Source organism: Solanum verrucosum, unplaced genomic scaffold (genome assembly GCF_900185275.1).
Source record: "Solanum verrucosum unplaced genomic scaffold, falcon-dt-bn FXZP01000253.1, whole genome shotgun sequence".
NCBI classification, from domain to species: domain Eukaryota; kingdom Viridiplantae; phylum Streptophyta; class Magnoliopsida; order Solanales; family Solanaceae; genus Solanum; species Solanum verrucosum.
The window spans coordinates 5,096,316-5,107,573 of record NW_026019984.1 but is presented as its reverse complement, the minus strand read 5'-3'; the positions used below and the strand labels follow the sequence as shown (position 1 = coordinate 5,107,573).

General features: G+C 35.6%; 1 protein-coding gene across 1 annotated transcript; it reads left to right on the top strand.

Annotated features, from left to right (window-relative positions):
- The first annotated feature begins 254 nt into the window (after nt 1–254).
- On the top strand, nt 255–8,959 carry LOC125818064 (ubiquitin carboxyl-terminal hydrolase 24-like). Its single transcript, XM_049497574.1, has 7 exons — nt 255–497; nt 3,113–3,745; nt 3,831–4,018; nt 5,797–6,056; nt 6,913–7,058; nt 7,546–7,719; nt 8,389–8,959. Exons 1-7 carry the CDS (start codon nt 483–485, stop codon nt 8,575–8,577), a joined length of 1,605 nt encoding a protein of 534 aa, XP_049353531.1. The 5' UTR covers nt 255–482; the 3' UTR covers nt 8,578–8,959.
- The last annotated feature ends 2,299 nt before the right edge of the window (nt 8,960–11,258 follow it).

Genomic DNA, 11,258 nt, shown 5'->3' with positions numbered 1-11,258 from the left:
ATTCATATTGCTGGCGGGAGATAACTTGTATTCGGTGATATTTTTTTTCACCTAAGGTATATTCTTATTCTAACTTACCAAAAATGGATTCTTTTAACCCCAATCTATATACCTCTTCTCTCCCTTCTGTCATTTTCCCCTTTTTCCTCAAAAACCTTTGCAAAAATTTGCATCTCTTACAACCCCTCACCCCCCACCCCCACCCCCACCCCCTCACTCTACCCCCTCCACTGTCTTTCTGGGAGGGCCAAACCCTAAAAGCTCCCGCCACCCCCATTAAACCCCCCACTCCCACCCCCTCTCTCTGTGTGAGCTTCATTTCTGTTTTCTCTGTATTTTCATGTCTGAAATTGTTGTTTTGCTCAGTTCTACTCATTTTGCATGTCTCTGCTTCACCAGATTCAATCCTCGATACGGATTACTTGCATCTCTGATTGCATCAACTATGGGTTTACTTTGAAGGAGTTGTCCAGTCTTCCAAGATGAATGATCAAAAGGTACTCAAAACCCTACATTTTTGCCGTGTGATTTTCCAACCCATTTGCAGGGTTTTTCTGGAATTGGGAAATTTATGTTTTTTTAGTACAATGATTATAAACCTTAACTTCTGTTTGATGGGTTCTGTGCTGTAGTTTTGTGGCGTTTGAGTAGCTAGGAGAATGATGTTAACTCATAGAAGAAAGATAGAAAAAGACAATTTTTTCCTGATTTTCTTTTGGGTTTGAGATAGAAAAAGACAATTATTGAGTTGGAGATCTTGAGTAGCTAGAAAATGATGCTAACACTTCACTTAAAAGGAAAGAAATGGATATCCCTGCTTTGAATTCCCAGCTGTAGCAGGCTGTCTAATGGATTGATTAGGGGTGTGCAATCTGATTAGGACAACCCTCTTCAAAATATAGAAAAAATTAAAAACAAAAATGAGGTGCGGAGGATTTAATGGAAGAGTCTTGTTTGTGTGACCTGGGTTTCTGTATGATAGCTTCACGGTGATAGAGAAATGGTGGAAATTTTAAAAATCTAGGGTGAACTGGTTTAGACTACTCATCTGCTTGTGTGCTATAGCAGGCTGCCCAGTGGATTAGTTGATGTGCACCAAGTTGGTTTGGACACCATTGTCATAAAAAAAAAAAAAAGGGGGAAAACAAAAAATAAAAGCAAAAAGAGAAAAAAAGTTTCAACTTGGACCAGGGAACAGAGATGTGTTAATATGTGATACATTCTGGCAAGGAAGTGATGCCAACCTCCATCCAAAAGTATAAAGGGAAAAGGAATGCAAAAGACGTAAGTTCATTGGAAAGCTTCTTTTCTCCCTTTATTCATGGTTCTCCGCAGTTGCTGTCTCTAATCTCTATCACTAGGCTCACCAACCAACTTGGAATTCTTTTTATTATCCCTTCTGAATAGCCCAAAAAAGGCCATTTTCCTAGTCTTGAGTTCCCTATTGAATCAGTAAATGGAGTTGTTGGATTCGTTAGGAAGGAAAGTTTAGTAGGCTGCTTGTTTGGTCTCTGTATGAGTTTTTTACCATTTTGTACTGTCTTGGTACCTTAACAATTAACTTTTACTTTATTTAAAAAAAAGGTCATGAGTTCCCCTATGACATAAGTTCATTGGAAAGCTTCTTTTCTCTCTTTATTCATGGTTCTCCCTGGTTTTTGTATCTTGTGACTAGGCTCACCGACCAACTTAGACTTCTCTGCACTGGTACTTCAAAATAGCCCAAAAAGGCCATTTTCCTAGTCTTTTTTTTTTTAACATTAATGCCATTTTCCTAGTCATGAGTTCCCTATTGAATCTGTACATGGATTTTTTGGATTCATTAGGAAGTAAAGCGTAGTAGGCTACTTGTTTGGTCTCTGTATGAGTTTTGTACTGTCTTGGTACCTTATCAATTAACTTTTACCTTATTAAAGAAAAGGCCATGAGTTCCCCCATGACATAAGCACTCTTGGGGGTGGGGCAGACAATTCAATCAAATCCTTGAGAACAGTAAGGGTGCACAGATAAAGAATTCTATGCAGGAATATGATTAGCCAAGCTGGGACAAAGAAAACCGTCCAGAGCTGTGTAATATCAAAGAACAAGGCTTAAACCGTCCAGAGCTGTGTAATATCAAAGAACAAGGCTTCTGCTAATTAGAGGAGAGGAGAACATGTGTGCACTTTTTTCGGTGAAGTTACATTGCAAGAACTCATTACTTATTAGCTTATGTCTCAATAAAGAGCAAAGTTCTCAATGCAAAATGAACACAGGCTCTTGCATTGGTAAGATAGATGATAATGAGCTGGTTTGCTGCTGTGCAATACACAATGGACATAACCAACCAATTGTATTATATTTTAGATTAACTTAATGGCTGTTCTGTTTTTCTGTAAGATGGAGATTTTCTTTTTTATTATTAATTAGGTTTATGATTATTTTAGGTGACAAAAGCTATTATTGTATTGGATAAATAACTCTGACCAAATCTTCTACAATTTGGTGAATACTTTATTAGTTCATTGTATATTTGGACAATTAGGCTTGTTTAAAAACGTTGAAAATTGGGTAGCAGGGTAATGTCCATTCTAGAATGAACATTTGTTTTTATTGTTATTTACTTTTTGTGTTTTCTGGAGGAATTAGGATGTGAACAGTGTAAAAAGGCATTTCTCGTTTTTGATGTAAACTATTAAGCCTGGATTGCAAAATTGTTTTGTCCATTCTATATCCCTCTATTCTCCTTTCCCTTTTCATGTCTTTCAAATTGTTGGTAGATTAGGTGACAATTAATTTCTGTTTTGAAAATTCCTCAACAACCAATGCAACATCTCTCTCGAAATCAGCAACTTCCCTATTTCGACAATGTTACCAACTTAAAGTTCTTTTGAAACCATACTTGTGTGAGTAGATTGTGTTAGTAGTTTACTGGCTTCTGCCTTTTTTTCTTTTTGGGATCCACTAGTTTGTTTATTAGATACTGACTTGAAATGAATTCCTCAGATGCTATTAGTACATCTCCTGTAAACTAGCAGAATTTGTGTTCTGGTTACATTGCTTCTTGCATCTGTTCTGTGGTTCTGTGTATTTGGTTTTACCTAAAAAAAAATTTAACACTTTTTGTCATCAGGTGTTGATCTTTGGGTCATTTACAGAAGATGAGATCAAAACTTTGCAAAGTCAGCCGACAACTGATGTAGGGATCACATTTGGTTCTTTGGATTCTGCAACTTTAAAATCTGTGGGCATTTTTGACACAAAATTGACAGAGTTTGATCATTCTAAGAAACTTCAGCCATCAGAGCTTGTTCATAGAGCGAATGTCACTGAGGGTCATAGCAATACAGGGAAAACCAAAAAGTCGCTTGGCAATACTGTAAAAGAATATGGTAGTTCTAGTTTTACAAATCCTGCTTACAATGGGAGTGTGTTACATCCAACAGTGAATACTGGAAGTGCTTATGATTCGTCCGAAAAGTCAAGCTTGTTGCAGTCTGCAGCTGATAATGTGTCTGAATTGTCTAGCAGTGTGCACAATGTTCATTTAACTAATCAGCTTAAAAACTATAACTTGGTGAATGGTAGACACACATCTCTGAATGCATCATCAAATGGGTCTGCTGTGGTTTTCAGAAGTTTTTTACCTCGAGGGTTGGTCAACTTGGGGAACTTATGCTTTCTTAATGCAACTCTTCAGGCTCTTCTCTCTTGCTCTCCTTTTGTTCATCTCCTGCAAGAACTAAAAACACGTGATATAACAGAGGTATGGTGATAACCTACTTATTAATTATTTTTTTTGCTAACCTTTAACAACCTTAAATTTCAAATTTTGGTTTTGCTTATTACAGGCTGGGTATCCAACTTTACATGCCTTTGTTCAGTTCATCTCTGACTTCGGCATATACATTGATCCGAGCATGAAGAAAAAGGAAACAATTGTTCCAGAAATTGGGCTGCCTTTTCGACCTTTAATGTTTGAATCTGTCCTGAAGAACTTCACTCCGGATGTTGCAAATAGCTTGACAGGCAGACCTAGGTATGTTACTGACAGCATATACGCTAAATCTTGTTTATCACCTGACTATTCCTTGGTGCTCTGGGCAATGTCAAAGACTTCCCCTTTTTTGTCAACTGGATCTCGTCTTTTCTTGCTATAGCAATATGCATTATATTTTGCAATGCACTAGTATCATAGGTTCTTAGGTGTCACGGTTAATATTTTTTGAAATGCATCATTTTGACAGATTCCCGTCATTGTCAATCACCAACTTTTGTAGCTATACATGCCGTCACAACATAGCATGCAGACATAAGCTATGGGAGTCCTAAATTTGCTGCATCTATTATAATCTTGTTTCATACTGGCTTTACTTTTTTTTTACTTTCTCTCATTTATCACTCAAAAATTATTTTTTGATTCAGTATTAGCAGTCTAAAAAACAAACAACATTCATTTTCCCCCTTATTTTCCATTTTGGGGAAGAGATGAATGTGGAACAATCATATGTTGGATCTTGGTCCATGGTGTCCTTTTTTATTGATTTTGCCAGTTGGATCTCTCAGTGAATGGAAAAGCAGGTGTTTTGCTTTGGGTAACCAGTAATTATAGGGAAAAAATTGGCAGAAAGGAGAAAATAAAAGGCTAAGCTGAAGTAATTGTCTGATATCTCCTTAAACCAGCCGTAGAATCACAAGTGAACACTAACAAATGAATCAATCTAAAGGAGGGCACCGTACATGTGAAAGTTCCCACCTTTTATTTTGCTCATCTTTTTTTGGAAATGAGTTGTATAAGATGGTGAGAAACTACTAAAATCATCTTTGAAGTCTGTAATGAAAAAGATGCACCTAAATCAACGGCGGAGCCAGCATGGTTGGTAGATACAGTTTCGGTAGAACCCAATAACTTAGCTCAAACTCTGCATTTGTGCTTAAAAAATCATTTGATATTATGTATAAGTAATTATACCAGAACCCAGTAAACAAAATGAATTATGATTCAGAACCCATAAACTAAAAATCCTGGCTCCAATTAAAGTGAGTTTGGCAGGTAAAGATAATTTATCTTCTTGTCACATTCTCATGTGTGCTTTCTTTTAAAAACTTTACTTTTGTGCAGAGTGCACTAAGAAAACTGATAAGATTAAAGATCTTACCCCCTAAATGACCAGATACTTAATTCTAGTCTAGTTCTTACCTATTTAGCTAGCTGTGGAATGACTTTCTTGGCTGTATACATTCTTATCTTTTCAATCATTCTCCGTCTTTAAAGAACTTATCTATGCACGTCCCCATTGCTTTTTGCTCTTAGTGTCATACATTTTAGATTTCCTCCTAGATCCCTTTACCACTTTAATATCCCATTCTGCTTCCTTTTCAAAGCGAACTTGTCTTTCTTCTGTCTGTCAACTGAAACTTCTGTAAGTGCTATAGTTACCTTTCTTTGGTCCTCCTAACATCAAGTTCAATTTTTTTTGGTTAAGTTGCATATCACTTTTGTAGTCTTTTAGTTTTCGTTTCATTCTTTTTCTCTTTTTATGAACTGAAGATGATTGCTAGAATTATTTTCTTCCCCTCTAAACTGGGACTGCTTTGTCTGTTGCAAAAAATTGAAAATGTAGATGTTCAAATGAGTTTCTTATAGTAATTCGCACCTAGCAACTACCATTTGCAGAGAAATTTGATCAACACAAATTTGATGGAAGTGCTGCCCCTGTATAATTCTCTCTTTATGTTTGGTTTTATTTGTGTGTCTGTGTCTGTAAATCCTGTTTCTCATTTTTGTTAGTGTTATGGTGGATTTGCTACTTGCAGGCAGGAAGATGTTCAGGAGTTCCTCAGTTTTCTGATGCATCAGATGCATGATGAATTGCTAAAATTAGAGGGTCAAGTACCAAATGGTATTGGGAGAAACTCCTCTCTGGTTTCATCAACAGATGATGAGGAAGAGGATGATGATTGGGAGACTGTTGGCCCAAGGAATAGGACTGCAGTTACTAGAACACAGAGCTTTGTTCCATCAAAATTAAGTGAAATTTTTGGAGGTCAATTGAAGAGTGTAGTGAAGGCTAAAGGTAAACTGAATGCCTTTATATTTGCTTAGTTATATCAGGATATTGTTTGAATCTATTTATATTTGCTTAGTTATATCAGAATATTGTTTGGATCTATCTTGATCTGTCACAACCTTGTATGTCTGTACTAACTAGGGCATATCCGGGCCGTAGTATAAAAGGCAGGATAAGAAAGAAAAATGAAGGGTGTGTTTGGTATGGAAGAAAACATTTTCCTCCATACCGAACACATCTGAAGAGTAAAAGCTAAGGTCCTAGATTTTGATCATTATAAGAGGGAAGATGAAATGATTTAAAGAAAAGGGAGTTCGGAATGTTTCACTCTTGCAAACTATGTTTGATCAGAACTTGTGGAAGGTTTGTAGGTGCTCATCCAATTCTTCAACAAGACAAATGTTTTCAGTTGACTCTTGCTGTGTTTTGGAATCTACCATTGGGCCTTCTTTTGCAAGTATTTGTTTCTTTTCTTCCGCTGATGTATTGACACCTTCATAAATCAGGCGCTTAGGAATCACAATATATATTAGGTGTTATGAAGACTACACTGAGACTATCTGACATAAATTGGAAGAGTTGTGTCAGCTGAAGCTGAGATCCTTCATGCGGTTATATCCACTTATTTGGCTTATATTTCTTTGTTCTCACTAAGCTAGCTAATAGATAACTTAAAAGGACTAGGCAAAACTTGAACCTGCTAAGAATTTGAATTTGTAAAGGGCTTCATCAGTTGGTCGGAATGAAATGGCTGTTGTATTGAGCTTCTATGTTCCTTATTCTCTTTTGTTCGTATAGGTTGTTTCCTGTTAGGACTCTCTTATCCATTTGTCTAATAGCTCTTATTCATTGGTTTAACTAGGTAACAAAGCCTCAGCAACAGTACAACCATTTCTTCTGCTCCACCTTAACATTTATCCAGAGCCTATTTGCTCCATAGAAGATGCACTTCGGATGTTTTCTGCACCAGAGGCACTTGAAGGATATCGAACGTCTGCAGCTGGAAAGGTACTCTATTATGTTATGTGAACTTTTGGACCGGTAGATCATTAAGTACACAAGTATGTAGTCATTCTGTGGGATACACCCGTTTTTGTACACAAGATTGTCATACTCTGGGTCTGGGATATACTTTTTTTTCACCCCAAAAGAGTAATTAAGAAGAAAATTAATGTATTTTCTTTCAACTAAGAAAACACGGTAGTGCGTACTATTTCTGGAAGAAGTCAACAAGAAAATAATTATGCTTATGAGACTTCTCGGCCAATTTCACATTATTGATAAGCTACACTGCTCGGACTTTACAAAAATGTCGAGGGGTACATGTCGGATCCTCCAAAAGTAGTGTATTTTTGGAGGATCCGACACCAGTACAACAACACTTTTGGGGAGTCCGAGCAACATAGCTGATAAAAAATAATTATGCTTTTGGATGGGAAATCTTTTGAATATTTTAGAGCATGCCTCACGATTCTCTCAATTAATCATATCTCAGGCTGAGGTAGTCAGTGCCAGCAAGTCTGTTAAGATTCTGGAGCTTTCTGATATAATGGTGTTGCATTTGATGCGCTTTAGCTACGAAAGTGAAGGGAGTACCAAGTTGCACAAACCCGTGCACTTTCCTTTGGAGCTTGTGTTTGGTCGTGAATTGCTTGACTCTCCTACTGAGGTGAGATTATCTCTCTTCTTACAAATGTGTCCCTGCTAGTTCCCATGGTTGCATGCTGTCCTGAAAATCCGGTTATGCACTGAGATTGTTATGTTAATCTTACATTCTGATCACATTGGATTTGATTTAGCTACATTCCAGTTAAATTGATTTTGATAAATTACTTGGTTTTATTCACTAGTAAGTTCACCTTCACCATTGAAAGGTATGCTCGAATGCTTCTAAAGGGCCATTAAGCTTCTAAAGATGGTCATTTCACTCATGCTATGAATAGTAGTTTGGGCTTGTTCCTTCTTTTTGCACGGGAAACTGTGTAAGATTGGAACATTCTGTATTACTTGGTTACAGTTGATGGTGAAATGTCATGAGGCCCATTGAGGTTGAAAGTTAAGCATTCAGGCTCCTCCTCTTTAGTCTTCTATGAACACCTGTAGTGTCCAAACATGTTTAGGATTGTATAAACCTTGCTATGTGAATTTACCTGCAATTGAAAATCTGTTCTGTAGATAACTTTATAATATTTGTCTGAGATTAGCTTAAAATGGAGCGCTATGATCAGCTTGACCCCAACTTCCTTGGGATTAAGGCATTGTTGTTGTAAATAGTATCAATCTAATCCTTGTCCTTAAAGATGATATTAATGCATATACTTTCATTTAATTGCTACAGGGTAGGAAGTATGAACTAGTTGCAACGATCACTCATCATGGAAGGGACCCTTCAAAGGGTCATTATACTGCTGATGCCCGCCATCCAAGTGGCAAGTGGCTGCGTTACGATGATGTGTCCGTCACAGCCATCCCCACAAGCAAGGTGCTGCATGATCAAGCTTACGTTCTCTTCTACAAACAGTTGTAACTTGTATGGCAATTTCAAGTTGCAGTGATTGGCCAACAACGAAAAAGAGATTAGGGAATATGTTCTTGTACATGTATAAGAAAGTTGATAGATAAAAGATTCAAATATAGGAGCAAAAGATGTAGAGGAGAACCTTGTTTAAATCAGTCACAACTCAGAAGAGTAATTTTGTGTTTTCAGTAGATGTTTGAAAAGAGGTAGAGGTAGTAGAGTTCGAAATTCCCCCTCCCCCGAGCACCCCATTTTTTTCACCCAGTTTTTACAGATTGTATTCTATGTTCTTGAGGTGAATTAAGCTGGAAAAACCCCGAAAAATTTATTGATTTTATGTTGATCATTGGAAACAATGAGATTGAGAAGTAAAGAAGATTGTCTTGTGTTAGTTGCAGTGTGGTTAATGTCATACTAATTATGCTAATTCATTGTGTACAGTGGGAGTAAGTTTATGGAGAAAAAACTTACCCGATGTTTACACCAAATCAATAAATGCATGACATATTTTTGCATATCGACTCTATTACTTGTCAACGAATCATGGTAAGCTCCGGGTGCAAATTGCTCTTGGTTAGTTTGATAATAGAAAGGCTAGTTTTTCTCAATCTACACTGAGTTTTTTGTCAATTTTTTCGAGAGATCTTCATTTTTAAATGTTAAAATTTTGAAAACAAAACAATGAAAAAATTATTGTAAGCTATGTTTTTATTCAACTTGTAAAAGGTCATGTTGAATCATTTGACAAAAACTAATATATAGGACCACAACATTGCACAAATAAGGTTTTAACAAAGAAAGTTATTGTGAATAGTCTTTCTCAAAAGACAACAATTAGGAATAGAGTATATATATATACTAAAGAAAGGTCCAATTGTTGAAATAATTTTTTCAATTAAGAGAAATTATTATATAGTATATCCTTGTGAGCTTCAAAATCCCAGTGCTAACCTTTATCCTAATGTATTAACAAAACCTACAAAATGATTTTATTTGTGATTTAGCTCAATCTATTTTAACTCGCTAAAATTGATTCATGAAATTTCTTATCAAAGTATCTCTTAGGAAAACTTTTATTTTGCTTTGTGATATATATATATATATATATATATATATATATATATATTCATTTGAGTCTAAATAACATTTGGGAAGATTATTTATATTAAAGAAAATAGAGCTATTTGTGCCCAAATTCACCAAAAGTAACGAGATTTTTCTTTATTATGAAATATAGCAACATTTTGGTTTCAACATCTATCGAGCACATTATCCGCACATATAATAATAGTGAAATATATTGTATTTATACATAATATTTATAGCGAAATACATTGTATCCACGCGCATAATAATAGAAAAAATGTAGTGTATTTGTGTGTATCCAATATATCTGACTAACTATATGTATTCCCAGATATCTTTAAAAAAACTCTAAATTACCCCCACAACAACAACAACAACATATCAAAATATAATTTCATAAGCGGGATTTAGGAGGGTGACATGTACGCAGCCTTGATGTGTCTTTAAAATAGAAAAAATGTTTCGATAGACCCTCAGCTCAAGTAAAACATAATCAAAACAAGTATGAGAAGGAAATATAGAAGTATAGAAGTATTGCTATAAATGAAGGAGAAGGGAATAGTAATAACATCATATAATACATTAACCAAATCAAAGAAAACAACATATAACAACAAATGAAAAAGTGAAGAACAACACGAAAATACAATAACCAAGGCTAAAGGAGCAACAAATAAAATTAGGAATAAGAATCTAAGAGTACAAAAATACAAAACTAATATTCGACTATCTACCCTCATTATATTCTAATCTTCAACCTCCACACTCTCTTATCATGAATCATAATATCGGTGAGCTGAATTAGTGTCGCGTCCTGCCTAATCACCATACTCCAATACTTATTAGGTCTACCTCTACTCCTCCTCAAGCCCTCCACAACCAGCCTCTCGCACCTCATCACATTATTAATTTTTATACTATCGCTATTTCAAATAAATATATTCCATTTTTACCCATCCAAATTTAGCTCATTTTCCGTAACATTATTTTCGTAGGGGAATATAACTTTTTTATAGTGACCTATTAAGATTCTATATATCATAAGCAAGATGACATGTTAAAAAAACCCAAACCTTTATGCTTTTCTCTTATTGGTCCAAAAAAAGCCAAAAAAAAAATAAAATAATTTTTTTTTAAAAAAAAATAATCATGTAACGCTTTCGGCAAAGTGATCCCGTGGGTCCCACTTTCCGTTGACGTAATGATGACGTGGATCATCACGTGACCATTCAGATGCAACTTGATGATAATTCTGCCACGTGAAACAAATGCTACTATGGGCCCCCACTGAAGGGGCAAAATGGGAAAATAGTAAAAAATGAATTGGCTATGAGCTGTCAATACAAGAAATATGACACGTGTCAATCGTTTGAGAAGGTTATAAAATGGTTTAAATAATTTATTTCATATTTGGGAGTTGCTCGGATGATAAATACAATTACTTTCAATCTAAAGGTTATGATTTTGAGTTACCAAGAGAGCGAAATGGGTGGGAGCTTCTAGGGAGAGGTAAAATTAAAATCGTGCAATAATTTATCTTAAAATTGTAGTGTTATTAAAATTGTGGGTGGAAGCTCCTAGGGAGAGGTAAAATTAAAATTGCG

Excerpts from the sequence above, each read along its gene's own strand:
- LOC125818064 (XM_049497574.1), top strand. Across the intron at positions 6,057-6,912 it reads GAGTGTAGTGAAGGCTAAAG|GTAACAAAGCCTCAGCAACA; the intron begins GTAAACTGAATG and ends TGGTTTAACTAG. Across the intron at positions 7,059-7,545 it reads GAACGTCTGCAGCTGGAAAG|GCTGAGGTAGTCAGTGCCAG; the intron begins GTACTCTATTAT and ends ATCATATCTCAG.